The sequence below is a fragment of the Onychomys torridus genome, chromosome 9, assembly GCF_903995425.1.
Source record: "Onychomys torridus chromosome 9, mOncTor1.1, whole genome shotgun sequence".
Lineage (NCBI taxonomy): Eukaryota > Metazoa > Chordata > Mammalia > Rodentia > Cricetidae > Onychomys > Onychomys torridus.
This window is the reverse complement of record NC_050451.1, coordinates 46,204,410-46,225,084: the sequence shown is the minus strand read 5'-3', so window position 1 is coordinate 46,225,084 and position 20,675 is coordinate 46,204,410. Positions and strand designations below refer to the sequence as shown.

The window sequence follows — 20,675 nt, the reverse complement described above, 5'->3', positions numbered from 1 at the left end:
GTCAGATTCCACTACCCCTTGGTTTACAACCATCCCTAACTCCAGCTCCAGGGGATTTGGTGCCCCTCTTCTGGCCTCATTTGGACTGTATGCAAATGGCACACAGATATACATGTAGGTGAAACACCCACACAAATAAAATTAAATTAAATTCGGAGTGGTGGTGGTAATGGTGCATGCCTTTAATTCCAGCACTCAGGAGGCAGAAGCAGGTGGACCTCTGAAGGCTAGCCTAGTCTACAGAGCAAGTTCCAGGAAAAACCAAAATACATAAATAATTTTTTTTTAAGTTTTAAGGAGTTCAAATGCATCATAGAAATATATCACCTAACTAGCAAAGGCCATATGGTTAACTCTTTTCTCAAAGTTCTGTATGTTTTTAGAACCACAATAGCCGAAGGACAATGGAGAAGGAGCTCTCCCTAGCTGACTCAGAGAAACAGCTAACACTCCACCTTCCTTCATTCATACGGGTTTCTTTACATAGCCTAAGCTGGCCTGGAACTCCATCTTCCTTCCTCAGCATCCTGAGTGCTGAGACTTCAGGTTTGCACCCCACACTTGACCAGAAATGGTTCATGCTTTAAACTTTGATATTTGGCATTCTAAAGATGGCTTTAAAGTCTATCTGCTATGCATGTCACTCAAGAGGTTCTTTATAGTTTCCTGTGGTGGAAGAAGCTGTGGCCTGGTTAATGAGACAAAACATATGGGGCTAAACTAATCCAAAATGAAAAGAATCAGTGTGGAATGCCTTCTTCCTAGTCATCCGGGTCTTTTGCCATCTGATCCTGCTCTACATTTTTCTGAGTGTCCAGGAAGAACTATTTTTTTGGTGAGGCAGATTTCCTGAGTCTCCAACACACTGGTGACAAAGGACACAAGCATGTGCCTGAAGCCCAGAGTCTGCTCTCCAAACACCTACCGTGTGAAGAGGCTGAGTCAATAATCAGATGAACAAGGTGTGAGTCTCAGAGGATCTTCTGCTTGGAAGGACACCTAAACTCACCTATCCTTACTTCAGGAGTCTCTCTTCTCCTCCTCCCTGGGCGAACATCTCTGCTCTCAGACACACTCCCCTTGTCTTCAGGCACTGCTGGGGGTACAGCTGAGTGGCAGAGAGCCTCCCTAGCTCCTGTGAGGCCCTGGCTTCCACCTCTAGCAATGCAACAACACTAAAAGCGTAAAGGGGTTAATTTGGCTTGTTTCCGTATTTATTAGTACATTGTAATCATGACTTCTTGTGATTACCTGCAGAGAGCCTAGTAATTCAGTGCTCCTAAGCTCTGCAGTTAGAGCTATCTAGATTCAAATCCCAGCTCTTTGATCCTGGGCAAATTACTTGGCTCTCTGCACTTCAAGGTCCTTTTCTATCAGAAAGGGTTAAGAGCACGGTTACTTTGAAGATCGGATGAGATAACTCAGGAATACCAGAACATCACTGGGTGGGAGGAGAGGGGTACATCACAGTACACACAAATCATATAGCAGTCTATACACGATAGTTTTGTCACTAAGGATGATGTGCTCAACAGGCCTTGCATTATCTTTTTCTCTCCCCAGCTACATACATCATGTGAGTGTATATGGTTTGCTAATTTAAAAATATTTTTTGTTGTGGTCTATCCTACTATAGCTGTATCAAAGGTTGTGACAAAACAAATCAACTAGAATCACTATCTTCAAAAACTACACATTATTAGTAGTATTAGTAGTATTTTAAAGATGGGATCTCTCTGGCCTCAAAGCTGGACTAGAATACACTATGTAGCTGAGGATGACCTTAACTTAGGATCCTCCTGCCTCCATCTTATGAGAGCCGGGACTAAGGGCACGATCCATAATGTCTGATTTGTTTGACTATTTTGGTCATTTGTTTTCAATTTGTCTCTAGTCTCAAATACATGTATTTAAAGACATTTTAAAAAATTAGAGGCATAAAGAGTGTACTTGTGACTCACAACCATCCTAGTCCCAAGGGATCCAATGCCCTTTTCTGGCCCCCATGGGCACTAAGCACACGTGTGGTGCACATACCTACATTCAAGCAAAACACTCACACACATAAACCTAAAAACCAAAAACTTAAATTTAACAGTTTACCTTCATCTTTTTTTTTTGGGGGGGGGGTTCGAGACAGGGTCTCTCTGTGTAGTTTTGGTGCCTGTCCTGGATCTCCCTCTGTAGACCAGGCTGGCCTCAAACTCACAGAGATCCACCTGGTTCTGCCTCTCAAGTGCTGGGATTAAAGGTGTGGGCCACTACCGGCCGGCACCTTCATCTTTTTTCAAAATTTATTTCCTTTTATGTGCATTGACATTTTTGCCTGCATGTAGTTTGAGCAAGGGTGCTGGATCAGAGACAGTTGTGAACTGCCATGTGGGTGCTGGGAATTGAACTCAGGACCTCTGGAAGAGCAGCCAGTGCTCTTAACCACTGAGCTGTCTCTCCAGTCCCCTGCTGTCACCTTTTCAATTAAAGCAATCAGGCACTACAGATTCCATTGAAGATTTTCCTCTCCTCAGTCCGGTTTCCATTCCCTCACAGAGATCCACCTGCCTCTGCCTCCCGAGTGCTGGGATATAAGGTGTGCGCCACCACTGCCCGGCACAAAAAGATTTTTTAAGATTTATTTTTATTTGTGTTTGTGTGTGTGTGTGTGTGTGTGTGTGTTTGTATCCTCAGAGGCCAGACCAAGGTATTGGATCCCTGGAGTTACAGGCATTTGTGAGGTTTCCGATGTAGTTGCTGGAATGCATAACAAGTGCTTTGAACTGCTAAGCCTTCTCTCCAGCCCTCAGAGCAAAAAACTAATTAGGTATTTCCACATGAATGGAAAGAGTCCATTTGTATTGGTAAGCAATTTAAAGGAGGCCTGTGTCTGTGGAGGGCTGGCTTTGCTCTCTTGGTGTGATAAAGCTGCTCACCTCACCTGCACCCTGGAAGCAAAAGTCAGGAGGGGATCCCCGACATCCTCAAGGGCACACAAGACAATTTAATTTCCGCTGGGTTCCATTTTCTAAAAGGTCCCACCCATCAGCTTCCAATAGACTTCAGGCTGGAAGTCAAATCTTCTTCAATACACGTTCCTTCCTTCCTTCCTTCCTTCCTTCCTTCCTTCCTTCCTTCCTTCCTTCCTTCCTTCCTTCTTTCTTTTTTCTTTTCTTATTTTAAGACAGGGTTTATCTTGTGTATTGCTGGCTGTCTTGGAACTCCTTCTGTAGATCAGGCTCGCCTTGAACTCAGCGACCCACCTGCTTCTGCCTCCTGAGTGCTGGGTTTAAAGGTGTGCGCCACCACAGCCCCGCTGAATATGTGTACTTTCGAGGGACATTTATAATCTAAACCACAACACCACTTGTTTTATAGTATTTTTTTTTTCATTTGATGAAAGTTTCCTTCTCTTGTTTGTTTTGTTGTTTTCTCTAGGGCTGTCTTGGAACTCTCTCTGTAGACCAGTCTGGCCTGGAATTGAGAGATGCGCCTGCCTGTCTCCCGGGTACTGGGATTATAGGTGTGCACCACTAACAACTGGCTTGATCAGTTTTTTTACACCTTTAAAGCACAAGAGGCAAGAACTTTAAACACACAGTGAGGGCTGCCAGTGTGCGTGGCGTTGAGGGAGGAAGTATTTAGGTGAGTGCCAGTGTTGGAGATGCGTTGGGTTTCCATCATCGTGCAAGATGCATGTCAGTGTAGCACACGGGGTTAGGCTGACAAGAAAAAAAAATAATCTGCAGGAGGCTTACTTATTAAAGTGCAAAGGATGGAGAAAAGAGAACTCTCTGGAGATTCTCTGGTAGTTTAAACAGTCCAGACAAGGGTTCCTCTGATAATACAGCCTGAATTTAGCACAGGAGCGATGGGTTTGAGTTCCTTCCCCAGTACAAAAATAAAATAAAAGCTGAAACAAATGATCTTCATTACTGTTTCTTCCGGAATTGAAACTTCAAATGTCACGATTTGTTAATTAAGGAGGAAACCAGGTTGACTTTTAAAACCATTAGTCCTCAGCATCACTTACCACAGACCGTAGGTGGTGGGAAGTGTGATGTGAGAGAGCCAATAGGAGATGGAGGACTTGGCTTCCACGCTGTTATTTCTTCCCAGCGTCTGTCCCTGGACCAAATCCCCAAATGGAGGCTAAAGGAGTGGCCGAAGTGTAAACGCCAGTCTCGCTGGTTGGTTCGTACTGTTCTGTTCTAGAAAACCATAAGGCACTTTCCATAAAACGTGCCCGGGGAGGGAGCTGGTGGAATTGCGTCCTATTAAGCTGGGATTGTCAGGCGTCCTGGTTTTTTGTTTTGTTTTGTTTTTTTTAATTCGATGCTCCGGTCTCAAGAGCCAGCACTACTTTTCGTGGCTGGCACCGGGGCCTGTGTGAACTTACTTTTTTTAACCGATTGGTCCGAGGCGCTTGGGACAACCGGCGCTCCCGGGCTGCCGACTTCCGACGCGAGCCGCGCGCAGGGCAGGTGGCGGCGGGGCCGGGAGGCGCAGGAAGCGGCCGGCGGGGCGGAGCGGGCGGTGGGGAGCAAGGCCGCGGGCGCCCCGCCCGGGCTGGTATGCGACCGGGAGTGACGCGGGAGGAGGGGTCACGTGACGCCCGTGGAATGCCAACAATGTAGCGAATGTCCCGCTCGGGTCTGCGCGTCGGAACCGCGGCGTGAGCGCCCCGGGAAGATGGAGCCGCCGCCGCCGCCAGCGCCGCCACCGCTTCCCCGGACTCCCCCGACGCTACGGGGTCAGCAACCACTGCCGCCAGCGGCGCCCGGTCTCCCGGCGCGCGAGGTCCCGGAGCCGCGGGCCAGGACGCCGCCGAGGGTGTAGAGCGCTCCCGGAGGTGAGGGGCCGCGGCCGGGAAGTTTGTCGGGACGGGGCTCCGCCCGCCAGCCCGATCCCGCGGTCGAGCCGCCCTGCGGGCCGCGGAGAGTCCATCGGGCCGGTACCGGGCGGGTGCGGGGCCATGGGTGGCGGCGGCGGGGCGGCTTTGTTGTGCTCGGCGGCGGCGTCCGGAGGCTGAGACCCCGCGTCCCGCGGCGCCGACCCCGCCCAGCCTGGGCCTCGGGGCGCCGCGCCGTCCTCCACGCGCGCTCGCGGCCTTGCGCGCCGGACCCCGGGCCCCCCGGAGGCGCGGTCCCCGCCCGGTGTCCTGTGCCCGGCCGCGCCGTCCGGCGGTCCGTGCGGGGCCGTTGCGTAACGCCTCTCTGGAGCCGACTTCTCCCCGGCCGGCCTCCGCTGCTCCTCCCCGCCGCGACGCTGGGGCCTGAGTGCGCAGCGCTGGTCCCCAGCCCAGGTCACCCACACGGGAGCCTCCTCCGGCGGGGCCCGGGTCTCAGCCGGGGCGACCTCGGCTGCCAGCCTGGTGCTCGAGGGAAAACACGCCTGTGAGGAGTTAACGGGAGAGAAGTGGAGGTGCAGATCTTGTTGACAAAAAGTTTCAGGGAGGACTTTTACTCCTTTAAACTTTTCCTGCGTGTCCGTAATGCGGCTGTTTATTAGGGGATTTGTACTAAATCGTGCGCCGTATTTTCAGTTTAGCCCTAGGTTAGGTCTGCAGATGATGCTCACCATTTTTGAGTGCTAAATCTGGAGACTAGGCTACTGTTTTATGAGTCTCCCCCCTCCCCTTTGGCATCTGTTGTAATAAGGCATTAACAGAAATCCTCCAGTACAGGAATGCAGACTCTGCTTAGAAAGCCTGTTTTAACTTAACTATAATTAACGAGACATTACAGTATTCAGCCTCTCGTAAAATTTTGTCTCGTTATCCGGGTATAGAGAAGAGTGCTGAACGAATCCACCATGGTTCCTTTGAAATTGCTTAGCTTTTACCACATTTCAAAAGTGTCAGCTTCATATGGTACCAACAGAGGCTGCTATGCAGAATTACTAGAACAGAGTTACAGAATCGCCTAAGTTTTGAACCGAGAGTTATTCTTCAGCCTCTCCATCTAGTTGGAATAGTCTAAGTGTAAATTGGAGCTGTCGGTATTTCGTTCCTTAGCAAATCACAGCTTTGGTGGGAGGGACTTTCAGTGGTGGGCGGGGAACACGCTTACAATAAAATGCCTTGTTATTTTAAATGCTGTGTTGTAAATAGCCTGCCCTGGGCTCTTAAAACCCACTGGAGAGTGGAATGGAGGGGTTGGAACTGGTAAATCCACGCTAAACGTTTACGAAAGCTATTGGGGAGCCTCGTGAGGGAGGGTAACGTGGGGGTGAGGGTGTTGTGTTTGTATTGGGAAATCCAGACTAACACAACGTTTTGTATTTATTTCATGCCTGCAATAATGTGAAACTTCAAAGCAATATAATATACTATTTTTAAATAGTATGCTTGAAGGACAGTTGATAAAGTCAATGTATTTATTTACATTGTCTTGACTAAATCTGTTCTGCAAATGGGTAGACGTCCAGACGTCCACAGAAGGAGTGGATCAGCTCTGTGCAAGCTGTAGAAATTCCCAGAAATCAGTCCTTCTAAGAAGCCCATCGATTGGTGACTCCTCTGAAGCAGCTAGAGTTCAGAGGAAGACCTCTTCTAGTGGTAGGGGCACTTTCGTTTGCCCGTTCTGTGCCACCTTGGAGGGGCACCCTTAGTTCCTAAGGATCTGCTACTCAGCTGTTTCCTCCGTACTTTGAACCCGAATGTTATTTGATTTATTGTTTCATCCTGAAGGTATAATAATACAGTAGTGTTGGAAATAAAGATAATTGGTGGTGCTGAAGTTATGGAGGGAATTTGGCATTGCTTAATGCTTGCCATTCACTTGGCAAATATTCATGTTGGTTAACGTCTAGACTTTGTCGACCTAATTGTTCTTGAGAGTGGTGGGTTTTTGTTGTTGTTTAGTTTTTTATTGTAAAGCTAATTAACCAGTGTTTGACATACATAGGATTTTTCTGGCTGAAGAATGAAAAGGGCCGGTCATATTTCATAGCAGGAGTTTGCATTTCTTGTTGACCCTGATTGCTAAGATACCGTTGCAATCTCTACAGGTCTCTAAATCAGTTAGAGTAACACAGACCCTGAAGAATGGAAGTTGGTTTTGAATAAAGTCGGCCTGGGTAGAATATAAAGCTCTCTGCCCCTGGCAGTTATTGGAGCAGGAATGCTGAGGGCTAGCACTTTCCATTACTAATTAACTCATCCTACCTCCTGACTCTTTTCTCCTGTTTAATTTAATTTTTTTTAAACATTAAAAGTCCCCCAGAGAGCACCTCTCCCCCTCCAGCATTGTCTGTCTTCCTGAATACATCCTTCATTCTTGTGTGTTCAAGCCTTTACTCGGAAGTTGGGAGACTCCAAGAGTAGCTCCACACTCCATCAGCCGTAGCCCCTGAGCTCTTCCGGGTCAAGCATTCCTTCCTCTGCACGGCCATGCATCAACAGGCAGGCGCACACACTGGTTCTTCAGGAGGTGGATGGCCTGCATGGTTCTCCAGGGCACTGTCCATTCTCACTCCCGATTGGGGAAGATGGGGAACTTGGAGAGTGGTGGGTGGGTGCAGAGGAGGCCCAGCTTGCTCAGAGATTGGAGCCCTGCTTGGGGTGGCCTGCCCTGTCCTCTTTAGCTACTTGCTCTTAGGAGCACTGCAGGGAGGGAGCCTATGCTTGTCTACTCTGGCCCCTGTACAGGCTCCCCAAGGCCTTTGGTGACTATTGGACAGTGGGGAACTGGTGTTTTCCTGCCTCTCTAGGAAGAGGGCCACTGCCTTCCTTAGAGACCTTCCTTATGAAAGTTTCAGCCTGTGGCTTTCCGGCCTGGACGGTGGTACGTGTTTCTGACATTTAGTGTCTGGCTCAAGGTCTGGCCTCTCCACTTGATTTAATTTCATCTTTGCCGGTTAATTTTAGTGGGAATGTAATTTAAGTAATAACTGGAGGTTTTGGTCTAAGAAATACTGTTTTAAAATAACGCCCCCCCCCCAAAAAAAAAACAACCAACCAAACCTAAACCTGAGAGCTGATAGTGAGGTGGCACACATTTGCCACTCCAGTGCAGGGCAGGGGGTGGGTGCTAAGGCAAGTGGACTGAGTTTGAGTCCAGCCTGAGCCACATGGTTAGATCATGTCACAGAGAAGGCTGGCACAGTGGCCCAAGCCTAATGACCTGAGTTTGATCCCCAGAACCTGCATGGTAGACGGGAAAAAGGAACCGACTCCTGTAAGTGTCCTCCGACCTCCACAGGTGCGCTGTGATGTTCACACACCCACACATACACAAACAAATGTAAAACAATTTTTTTTTTTTTTAAATTAAAAAACCCCACTAAACTAAAATAGAGCCGATGTGTGTCATTAGCACCATCCTACCGGTATGGGTTTTGAGTGGTTTGGTGGTTGGTGTGTGGTGTGTGCTTGGCAGCCTGTGTGGGATGGGGGAGCATGAGGAGAAAGGAGAGCAAGAATTCTTGACCATCTGCTAGCATTCTCCAGGATCCGGTTGAGGACAGAGCTGGGTTTGGTAGGAAGCATGGAAGGAATGCTTAAAATGCTACCGGCTGTTGTTGAAGATTTGGTAATGGGCTCTTGTTATGCGGAGAAGTGGTTTCGTTTTGTGAGTTGTTACAGATTTTTTGTTTGTTTGGGGGTCTTTGTTTTGCATTGTCTTTCAATAGGGTCTCATTGGGAAGCCCTGGCTAGCCTCGAACTCGGTATGTAGACCACCAGGCTGGCCTGGAACCTTCAGCAATCTTCTTGTCCTGCCTCCTAAATGCTGGGATTACAGGTGTGAGTTGCTAAATTGTTTCAGATTTTCAGTTTCAGGGTCTTATTCAGTTTCCTTTAGAATACATTTGAATCAGTTGTTAATGTTAATTTCAAAAACTAGATTTACTTTATTTGATATTCCCAAGGGTCGTATTTATAAACTTATTGATGAAGGAAAAATTCCCATCTGTCAGTCTTGTTAAGATGGTGTGGGAGTAGACGAAGCTCGTCTCCAGCTGTACTTTTCATTTGACTGATGAATATTTCCATGAAAAAATTCTTTTAAAAGTTCAAGATTTGGATGTAAAACCAACTGTCTTCAAATTAAACCTTAAAATGCAGAGTCTCCAAGCTGAGAAGAGATTTTTCTTTTTTACGACACTGAAAACATGCTGCTTTCTAGATGATTCTGACAAGGACCTGGGGCACTCTGGGTGCTATTTTACCTCTTAAAAAGACAGAGTTCCCCGGGGTCTTCTAGGACCAACACTTCCCACAGAATGTTGGAGAGAGCTTGGGAGAAAAAAAATCAGAACACTGAAGAAAATCAGGTGGTAGCTTTATGGGGTGTCACTGAAATCCTCTTTGCTTAGTGGTTTTCAAATTGTTCGTGAGTCTGGAAAGGGGAGACCAAACCAAAACACTTGACCCTGGGGCTGTTCCAGGCCGCCACCACCTGGTGTTTCTCAGCTCAGGTGCACACTGACAGAGAGTAGTCTTCACTTTCCCTGCCTTGGTCAATTGTTTTTGTTTGAGATGAGATCTCAATAGCCCAGGCTGGCTGCAAACTCACTTTGTAGCCAAAGACTAAACTGTTGCTCTTCAACTTTGTGGGGTTTGTTTTTGTTTGTCTGGGGAGGGGACTGTGGCAGTGGGCGGTGCTGTGAATGGAACTCAGGGCCTCCTGCTTGCTAGGTGGGTGCTCTATACTGAACCATCATACCTCCAGTCCCTTGGCTGACTTTGTGATTGGAGTGTTTGTGGAACTTGTGGCGTGCTGTGTGGACATCCTCCGTTGGTGTGTTCCAGTGTCTGTATCAGAGGGACAGAGGGGCTGGGATGGTGTGTGAACCACGCCTGGAGTTTAGACTTTGCCTGGGACTTTTCCCTACTATTAGGACCCAGTAACTAGGCCAGGTATTTCATCTAGGAACCATGGTTTAGAAAGAGAACCACTATACGTGTGTGTGTGTGTGTGTGTGTGTGTGTGTGTGTGTGTGTGTGTGCGCGCGCGCGCGCGCGCAACTATTTATGAGTATATACAGTTTTGTCCCATGACATTAGATATATTCTTGTAATTGCAGCAAGCAACGCTTGTTTCTTCCTAAAACTTGCTCATGGGTCCACCAGGCAATCTCTTCTGTCCTTTTGCTTTGGATTAATCTCTGTTCTCCTGTCTCTGGGCTGCAGGTCCATGTTTCAGTTGGCTTGGGACATGGCTGGACTGGTTTTTTTCTTGGACTTTTCTCTTTCACACACAGAGAAGTCAGGTTTCACTTTCTCAGACTATCCATCCTCACTGACAGAGGAGACATGTGGGCATACCTCCTTCTGTGTTCAGTGTGGTCCCTTTTCAGTTACCATGCTGAATTTTGGCTGGCTTTTGTCTCCAAACCTGAGTTAAATTTTGTACCTGCTCATTGTGAACCCTTAGGTGTATGGCACTGTAATATACTAGTTCAGCCCTGTCCTGTGAACATCACCAGTTCCGACCGGTGCTACCCCTTGGTGATAATGGGCTGGGCCACTTCCAGATACTAGCCTGTGTTAGAGCCCTAGAAGTTCTGTTTTGTCAATTTTTCATTACGACATTTCATGCAGTGCTAAAATAATTGGTTATTTTGTCTGTCTCCCATCTTGAAGTTTAAGATGCACAGTCGGAAGCTGCTCATTCTTAACCCAGTGAACAGGATACCTTGTATGGATGTTCAGTTTGTACACTGGTCAGAAGTCTTACATGTATGAGGGTGGGCCTCATGTTACAAGTATAACTGTTCATTTGAGAGTAAATTCAGCAAACTTGGAAACTCTTGGCCACTCTCAGAAGACCTGGGCAGCAACAGTCACCTTCTTTGGTAGTATCGTGCACATTTTCTATAGAGTATACATGACCACGTACCTCTTCTGTGACCTGTGCTGAGACCATTTCCAGTGTCCAGAAGGTGGTCCAGTTTCTACCATCCCTTTGATGTAGACTCTTCCTGCCCCACTTTGTGCTAGGTTATGATAGATGGTATCAGAGTTGGCTATATGTGGTCAGGGCTGTGCCTACCAGCCTTGAAAAATGTCCCAGGGTGAAAGCTGATGCATAATAGAAATGAAAACGTCGTCTTTTTTTCCTCACTAAAGTGTCACATCAGCTATCATGGGCCCACCAGGAACTGTAAGACAGTGTTGCTGTGGGAAGCAAGGGCTTGGAGCAAACCACTCACTCCTGCCTCCTGCTACAGCCCCTGAGCTTGTACCAGTGGTCTGAAGGCAACGACACCATCTGTTAGCTGTGCGAGATTTGCCCAGGGGAATGGTACCTAGCAATGAGTGATGGCTGCTACAGTACATGGCCTGGGTGAGTGAGCGAGAACCATGCCCAAAGTAGAGACACAGAAGCCAGAGGCTGCATAAGCACACAGTGGAAAGTACAAAAGCTGGTCAGACTGAGCCTAGGCATCAGAAGTCAAGAAAACAGGTCCCTTGGGTCTGGCATGGGTGGCAGTGGCGTGCCGTCTGGTGTAGACACTGCTTCCGAGCACGTGAGCTCCTTGTGAATGCTGTCAGCCTGATGGTGGATGTGCCAGGAGAAGACTGCCCAGGGACCCCACTGCTCTCCTGCCTCCCGGCTTCAGCAGCCTCTGTTTCAGATCCAGTTCGAGGGGAAGCTTGGAAGGCTTGAGCCCACCAGGGCCTCCTTTGCTGCCCTGTGCCCCGGCCTTGGCTATGGGATGGGATGGAAATGTGGCTTGTTCTGGTTTAACAGAACTTTGTGTGGCCATTTTCTTCACGGCCCTCGCCCTGGCCTAGATGTCTGAAAGGGCTAGCCTTCTCTGTAGTCTGCTAGGGTCCTTTGGTAGTAAAGTCTGGCTGTCACAGACCACACCTTCCCTAAGGAAAGGTCCAGGAAGGGACTTCTGCTCTCTGTCCTGCTGACCCTATGGCATGTGTGAATGGGTCGCCTACAGGCTGGTTAAATGCCTGGGACTCTTATGGTAGCTACCTTTGCCTTTAAGCCCAGACCTCTGGCTTGGTGTGACCAGCTCCAGAAGCCCTTCTCACCATTTGTGGACAGGCGTGCTGTGCTGCCAGTCAGCCAAGACTCCTAGCCTAGCTTCTGAACTAAGACCGGGTATGATATGACATTTGCCGAAGGCCCTTCAGAAGAAACTCTGCTGCCTCTGTGGTTTGTCTCCCGGAAAGCCTCGGCCTCCCTGTTCTGAGCCCGTGGAGAAGCCTGTATTCTTCCCTCCAGCTGGAATTCCATCCGCTCTCCAGTCAGACTCCCTCCTTATCGCTGCCCAGTGCCTCTGACTTTCCCTGCGTCCCCTTCCATCCTGTGCTGGATTCCTCTCCTCTGGGGCCTCTCCCCTCCCCCCCCCAGCTCCAGCTTCCCTTGCCCTCTGCCTCACTTCACTGTGAATTGCTGAGGTCTCAGTCATTCTGTCAGCGCCCGAAGCTTAATAGGTCCATGCCTCTGCTCTCAGCTGTGGGGAGGGAGGCAGAGGCAGGACTGTGAGCCCCAGGCCTACCTTGGCTATATAGCAAAAAAGATAACCCCAGGGCTGGGGTTAAGAGAACTTGTTGCTCTTTTAGAGGACCAGGGTTCCATCCCTAGCACCTTCATGGGTCTCTTAGCCACTCATTGACTCCAACTCCAGGGATTAACTCCAATTCTGGGGTCTAATGTCTTCGGACCCCAGAAGAATTAGGCATGCATCAGGTGCACACACATACAACACAGAGGCAGAACATTCATACACAGAAAGTAAACTTTAAAAATCTTGAGAAAAAAAAAGACACCCCCCCCCCCATATTTGCAGAGCAGATGAGCAGAGGGTCCGTGTCTTACACTGCCATTGGTTGTCAAGATAGGGCGCTGGTAGTTTTGTCAGCTTGACACAGCATAGAGTCATGTGGGAAAGAGTCTTACTGAGGGGTTGCTTGATCAGTTTGGCCTGTGGGTATCTGTGGGAAACAGTTTTGATTGGATTTAATGAAGCAGAAGACTCACCCACATGGGCCCCACCATTTTGGGGTCCTGGGCTGTGTCAGTGAAGAGAGAGAGGGAGGGAGGGAGAGGGAGAGAGCGTGAGAGCGAGAGAGAGCGTGCAGGATGCACGCATTTATTCTCTGTGCATTTGACAAGTTCCCACTGTGTGGTGTCCCTTAATGATGGGCTGTAGACTGGAATTGTGAGCCAAGCAGACCCTTTCTCCCCTAAGTGCATTTTGTCAAGTGTTTATCCTAGGTATATTTTTTCTTAATTTTTCACAGAAAGGCAAGAAAATTAAAGCTTAGACACCCCACTTGTACGTGAATTCTGAATGGAAAAGCAGTAATCCCTTGCGAGTTTCCAGCCATACGAGTCACTCCCAGGATCCTCTGCATATGCTCTGCAGGCTCTTAGGAACCTTCTGGTTTTGTTGGAATGTGAGCTTATGGTTTTAGAAATCTAGGTCTTTCAAAACAGATGCTCAGACCGGGAAGTCCCTGGAAATAAGTGTGCTCGAAATATGCCCCATTTTACATCAATTAAGCAGAGTTCTAGGCTTCTAGGCCTTAGCCAACCTGGGCCCAGGGGCTCACCTGTCCAGGTCTCATAGCACACTCTCTGTCTTGCCTTATATAAGCATTTCAGTGACTCACCGTAAGAAACCATGCATTAAAATAGAGATTTCACGTTGAGAATTTAGTCTGGTTCTTTTTAATGGATTCTCCTCAGTTGTACCAAGAAAATGGGCAGTCAGAATAGTAAAGACCCTGTCCCCACACAAAGCCGTCACTTTAATGTCCTTTCTAGTATTTCCTGCTGTATGTGGTTATGTAACAATGTAACAGCATGTAAGTTAATCCATATAAAACTCTATGACAGTGTCTAGCCTGTGGTAAGTACTGGACAATATTAGTTACTCTTAATTTTACCCCCACATGAAGATGTCTATAAAACAAACCTTGTTTGAGGTCATGGGGTTACTTACTGGAGCTGAAAGCCCTAATTCATTGTCTGTCTGTGTTCTTTTAGGAGTCCATTTTTCTTTGCTTTTGAAACGCAAAAGTATATCCCTTGAAGTCAATTTACTGAGCTCTGTAGAGGGAGAGGGAGTTGGGGGAGGGCAAAAGACAGAATGGGTAAGGGGGCATTTGATATGATCTGGGGTGGCAGGTGGGGTGCCAGCCTGCCGTCACTACCGTGGGCACGCCTGCAGATGAAAGCAGTTTGTGAGTGAGTGGCGGCCGGGTGGTGGGGAGGGTTGGCGCCTCCTGGTTTGTGACTGGGTTCCCTCCTGATAAATGCAGCATACGCCCCAGACATGTTAGAAGTGGGAACACTTCTAGTCCACAAACCCTGCAGCTCACAGCCCAGCGTGCTGCAGTGTCATGCTCCTCCCTTGTGAGCCTGGAGCAGCTGGTGGCTGTGGTCTCTGACGGGCGTCGAGAGGATCAGACCACATGTTGTTAGCCCAGGGAAAAGTCCCAAGTGCACAACCCGAGGACAGTGTCTCCCAGGTGCCCGTTTCTTCCTCATTATCACAGTTGAACACTCCTAAGCACGACTTTGCTGAGTGGAACACTCTCTGGCATTCTCTCTCTTCCTTTTTAAAGATGTGTGTATTTCATGTGTATGGGTATTTTGCCTGCATGTATGTATGTGCACCAACCACATTTGTGGATGTTACTTGAAGAAGGCATCAGATCCTCTGAACTGGAGTAACAGTAGTTGTGGCCTACCGTGCGTGTGGTGGAAATTGAACCCTGGTCCTCTGGAAGAGCAACACTTCACCCAGGGCCCTGTGCATGCTAAGCACATGCTTCCCTGCTGAGCTCTCCAGCCTATTACGTTCATTCTCAAGGTATGGCGTGCAGCCACTTCCAACTGCCGTAAAGGACACCTTCAGTAGGACGATCTGTCTTTCCAGAAAGTTGGGGAGGGCTTCATCAGGAAAATTTTCCAAAAGATGTGATGGATCACAGCCTCAGGTGGGTGAAGATGTTGGGTAAAGCCACGTGGAGAGTGGTGTGGATCAGGAATTGATTGATAATAGAGACAAGCCAGAAATCTACTTAGTATGTTTAACCCTAAATCCCAAAGCTGTGTTTTCCGAATCACACGACCGTGAGCTGGCAGTTGTTGAGACTGTAGTGTGTGCCCCGTGTGGTGTTTTTGGGGGTACACTCAGCGGTGGGCTTCCTGTTACAGGAACCTCCTTGGGGGACGGCTCCTGAGGCAGGTAGTAATGACACTTCTGAGAGGCAATGCGCTTCTTTGCTGTCTAGGTAGAATATTTCCAGAGTCACCATGCATTTCTGGAAAGTAGCTTTAACATTATGTGTGAAACCCACAAATGAATATTCCCCCCCCCTTTTTTTTTTTCAGAGAGTGATGGTCTTCAAAATGAAAACTCTGGAAAATTTTAGAGTCTCTTTAGAACTACAGAAATTGAAGGACAGAAAACGTTTGAAAGAAGTTGTTCTGAAAGCATGTTTACAATGAACTGACACTATTGACTATTCTTTTTTTAAGTAATAAGACACTTTGAGAAGATTGTATTTATGGTAAAAGGAAACTGGACTAAGGATGAGGCCAAAGACTTTTCCTGCCACAACTTACTCCGGAAATAGTCGCCAGCGGCTGCAGGAGATCCGAGAGGGGCTGAAGCAGCCATCCAAGGCTTCCATCCCGGGGCTGCCCGTGGGACCAAACGGTGACGCTCCCCTGGATGCCAAAGTCCTGGGGGGCAAGGATGCCTCCAGGCAGCAGCAGATGAGAGCCACCCCAAAGTTTGGACCTTATCAAAAAGCACTCAGGGAAATCCGATATTCCCTACTGCCCTTTGCCAACGAGTCGGGCACTTCAGCCACTGCAGAAGTAAACCGGCAGATGCTTCAGGAGTTGGTGAACGCGGGATGCGACCAGGTGGGTCCAGGCGCCAGCGCCCTTCAGCAGCTCTGTGGAAACGTTGAACTGTTTAACACACGGTCCTTTTCTGTGCCCTCAGCCGATGGCCACCGTCTCTCCAAGGGTCTTAGCCGCTTCTCCTTCTTGAAATGTTCCTTGTTGTGACTTTGTCGTTCTGTCCTGGGTTTGTGTGTACATGTGTGGAACCCAGGGCCCTGTGCATGCTAAGCATAAGCTTCCCTACTGAGCTACACCATCTTCCAGTTCTGTTCTTAGCCCCTTCCTTGGGACCTGCTTGGGATTATTCATTCTGAGATTCTTGGGGAAGAGACTGACTTCTCTTACCTTGTTTTTGGTTTGTACATTTATTTCCTTCCCTAGGAGTGCTATTTAACATGTATTAACTAATCTTTTTTTGTTTTGTTTTCTTAAAATTTTATTCTTTGACAGTTTTATACCTGTCTTACTCTGATTTCATTTATTTGTTTGTTTGTTTGTTTGTGTGTTTGTTTGCTGTTTTGAGACAGTCTCATGCTGCTCCTGCTGGTCCTGGCCCTGCTGCGTGCACCTCCCTAGTACTGGGACTGCAGGAGCGTACCACCATAGTCAGCTGTCTCCTGTTTTAAAAAATAGTGTGCACACTGTTACAGAAGATATGCCATGCTGAGAAAGTCAGAAGCCTTGGCAGACAGTGGGAATCATCAGAATGTGGCTGCGTACTCTGCTCTCTCAGTTGCTGGGCATCAGTCTCCATTGATGGAGCAGAGAGCATCTATTACACGACAGCATACAACTCAGAACTGCATGTGTAGGGTCCCTGTGAAGTGTACATGTCTGACTGAAGTCCAAGTTGAGGGTCAGGACCATAGAAAGGGAGCTAGTGTCCAACCAAGTATAAATGTAATTAATTAGCAAACATGTAATTGAGTTATGGAATGACTTGTGAAAGTCATTTATTTCCATGTATCATTGTAAAAGTCACAGTTGTAGAGCCAGGTGGATCTCTGTGAGTTTGAGGCCAGCCTGGTCTACAGAGCAAGATCCAGGACAGGCACCAAAACTACACAGAGAAACCCTGTCTTGGAAAAAAAAAAAAAGTCACAGTTGTGTGAACTAGAAATAAGTGAAGTTTCTTTGCTGCCTTACACAGTTAGTAAGACTTGCTCAAAGAGCATCAGGTTGGCTTAAATGCTTTTTCATGGCTGGCTCACAGTCCTAGCACAGGCTGACCATGTCACCCTTACTTCCAAAGTAGTTTACCGCTGCAGACTCTGGAGAACTGACCGTTGAGATGATGTGTTTGTGAAACACTTTTTTAGTGTCCTCTCTGACACTTGGGGATGTGCCCGAGTCACCTTGGCACTAGTAGGCACTATTCAGTGGAGTCACTTCTGCACAGCACAGCTCCTCGAGTGATCCGTGGCCTGCTGTAGCCACAGTGGAGGCTGGCAGCAGCTGCATGACCTGTCTTACTGTGAGAGTGTGCAGGTCAGTCTGCTGCCAAGCGCTGTTCCCTAGCAGAACGCATTAGATTAAGGGTAGGGATGGATGGATGGAGCAGCTCTGAGGAGTGAGGTTGGAGAGGGGCCTTTCAGGCCAACAGCAAGTCTTAGGATCTTCTTCTAGTGAAAATCACTTGCAAACAAAAGAGGCAATCACAGCCTGGTGGTTTTTGGAGTTACACTTCAAATGTAAGAGAAAGAAACAAGTCAAACAAATAATCCAAAGTACAGGTGGGATCTTACTAAAGTAAAATCCATTAGTGTTAATTGCAGAGCAAGAAATGAACTGGCTGCTTTTCTAATACAGTGAAATACAGGGAAGCTAAGGCTCGTGATGCCTGCAAAGGGCCCATCCACTTCTAATTTATGTTAATTGCTAGCAGAAAGGCCTCCCATTTACCATATTTAATGCTCCCGAAATAATTCAGTCAGTTTGCTGTCTAGTGTTGCTTTAAAACTTAAACCAGCTGCGCCTCCCTCCCCACTTACCCTCCAACTCAGACCAGAGTGAGCACATTTGTTCTCAGAGGACTCTGGGAGGAAAGTCATTGTGTGAACGGGAACAGCAGGAGGGGGTTGACAGCCTCTGGGGCTGCTGTGGGTTGTACCAGGTGAGGGGCGCCTTCCTTTGTCCCTGTCACATCAGGTGCACTGTTTAGATTCGACTTGGGTCTTCCCTAGTTTGACTTAAAGTGCCATCTTTGCTTTCTGAAATCCATGTTTCCCCATGGAGCCTAGTGGTGGTGGCCCATGCTTTTTACACACACACACACACACACACACACACACATACACGTACTATTTTTTTTTTTTAATTTTTTTTTTCCGAGACAGGGTTTCTCTGTGTAGCTTTGCGCCTTTCCTGGAACTCACTTTGTACACCAGGCTGGCCTCAAAACTCACAGAGATCCACCTGCCTCTGCCTCCAGAGTGCTGGCATTAAAGGCATGCGCCACCGCCGTCCGGCATGTACTATCTTTTTTAGAGCCAGGTTCTTGCTATATGTCCTAGCTGGCCTTGAGCCCCAGAGAACCTCCTGTTCACTCTGTTGCACTTAACTCCACAAGTAAGGTCTTATTGCCTGTGCACCCAAGCATGTATTTTTTTATATTATTTATACTATGATTAGTTGAAGATATTTACTTGACTGCTCGAAATGGGCATTTTCTTTTAACTACTATATTAAAGTAGATTTACATTTTAAACATGCACAGTTTATAAACTTACAGCCCCATGGATTTTCATACATTAATTACACCCATCTAGCATGTATGGGTACTTTTGTAATCAAACCTAAAATGGAAGTATCAGGAAAAAGTGAAAGACGTTAGGGTACTTTCAATGTAACAGTGTAATGTGTTTGTCAGATGATATACTGTGTACATAATATGTGCAACTTTTGCAAATAAATGAAATAAAGCCTAATGAGATGCGTAGGTAACTAGGTTAATGTTCTAGGAGGCGCTAGTTGCTTTTCAGCTGGAGATTGAGGCCTTGGAAGGTGCGGTTCCGATTACATTATCACAGTCTGCAGCTTTGCTTGCGTGTGGGTAGCATATCTCTGTCCCACAGCTGGGGGGAGTTGTATTATCTCCCTAAGCTGTAGTGGGTGACAGACAGGTGGAGCACCCACTTGGGAGTGCGGGGTGTTGCAGGATTGACACGTGGAGCACCTGTGTGGTGAGGAGGGTTGCAGAGTTGGGTGATAGGCAGAGCATGTACTTGGGGGTACAGAGGTGTTGCCGGGCGACAGGCAGAGCGTCCATATGGTGCAGGTGTAGAGGTGTTGCCGGGCTACAGGCGGAGCGTCCATATGGTGCAGGTGTAGAGGTGTTGCCGGGCGACAGGCGGAGCGTCCATATGGTGCAGGTGTAGAGGTGTTGCCGGGCGACAGGCGGAGCGTCCATATGGTGCAGCATCCATAGGGAGCACGGGGTGTTTGGAGCCTGAGGTCTTGAGGGATGTGGATCCGAGTGCAGACACATGGCTCCTGGCTGTCTAGAATAGCACCTTCCTCAGGTTATGTCCCCTAGGAGAAGACTTAGATGAGAAAGTTCTTTCAGATGCCAGTAGAAGGAAATGGTTTTGCCTCCCTTGAGGAATGCTTTTCCCCCCTGGACTCCATGTCTGTAACCAGCCTGTAGTCTGTGTGGCTCCATGTCCTTAACAGTTCCTTGGTTCTGGATTTCTGGGTCAGCCGTAGTTTTCCTAGCCCACCCCACACGTGCTCTAGTAATTCAGATCTGTAATGGAACCAGGGCAGAGAGAATGTAAACTGACTTTCTTTACGGTGGGCCAGGAGTACAGGCTGTGGTCAGGATGGGCCTTCTCACAGCGGCTTCCTGACAACAGCGAGAGGTGAGCGGGGTGCTGTGGGAAATAAGCAAAGGAAGTCAGTTCGTGGCACTGTGAAGCCGTCAAGGGAAGAACGTGAAATTTGCCCAGCAGTCACACAAGTCACCCGCAGCGCTCAAAGGGGCAGCGCCTGTGTACCGGGAGGGCTGTAGTCCCTGTTTTAAGCTACAGTGAGTTGAGGGGAGTCAGAGAGACCCTTACCTGCAGAGTACTTGCCAGTGCAGGTCTGCAATGCTTGACTTCCTTAGTGGTGGCTGCGGGTTCGGGCTTGGGCACAGTGTCTGTCACTGGGCTCAGTGCTAGGTGGCTGCTGGCTTTTCGGACTGTTTTCCACCTGGGGTGAATTTCCCCTCTGGCTCCCTCCTACCCACTGAGGGTGTGGGTTGTCATCGCCTCCTCTGCTGGCATTTGCGGGTCGGGTGCACAGCCCTTGCAAGCACTGGTGTCCACCATGCTCTGGCTGCAACTGTGATGCTCAGCATACTCCCAACTGCCCATTCTCCTCCTGGAACAGACTCCCTGTCTGTTTATCTGGGGGCCTTCAGGGTGCCATTTTGTAACTTCCCACCTTCCTGGAGGAATCCTAGTGTCCACCATGCTTGTTTTGTTTGTTTTTTAATTTATTATTATTTTTTAATTTTTTTATGTATGTCTGTGTGAGTGTGTCAGGTACCCTAGAAGTGGAGTTACAGACAGTTGTGAGCTGCCATGTGGGTGCTGGGAATTGAACCCGGGTCCTTTGGAAGAGCAGTCAGTGCTCCTAACCGCTGAGCCATCTCTCCAGCCCAAGCTTGTTTTGTTTTAGCAGCAGGCTTTTCCCGAAGCCCGCATGTGGATTTGAGCTGCCCCATTTAGCCCTCGACAGCACTTTGTTTCCAGCTCCTAGGGCACTTGATTCCTGAGGCCTGTGTTGGCAGGCTCTGAGTACTGTTGTCTCACTTCCCCTCCGAGGCCTGGGCTCCGAAGAGCTCCCACAGGCCTCCCAGCTGCTGAT

The 20,675-nt window shown here is 48.3% G+C and overlaps 1 protein-coding gene across 3 annotated transcripts in view; it reads left to right on the top strand.

Annotated features, from left to right (window-relative positions):
- The first annotated feature begins 4,155 nt into the window (after window positions 1-4,155).
- The window catches only part of Lats2 (large tumor suppressor kinase 2), a 55,071-nt gene continuing 38,551 nt past the window's right edge, over window positions 4,156-20,675 (top strand). The window contains exons 1-2 of one of the 3 annotated variants that reach the window (XM_036199327.1): window positions 4,156-4,185; window positions 15,303-15,842. In XM_036199327.1, the coding sequence (XP_036055220.1) occupies window positions 15,504-15,842 (339 nt within the window). In that variant the 5' untranslated portion in view covers window positions 4,156-4,185; window positions 15,303-15,503. Of the gene's footprint in view, window positions 4,186-4,308; window positions 4,844-15,302; window positions 15,843-20,675 lie in introns of those variants that run through there. The other 2 variants (XM_036199325.1, XM_036199328.1) reach the window with 2 other exon arrangements.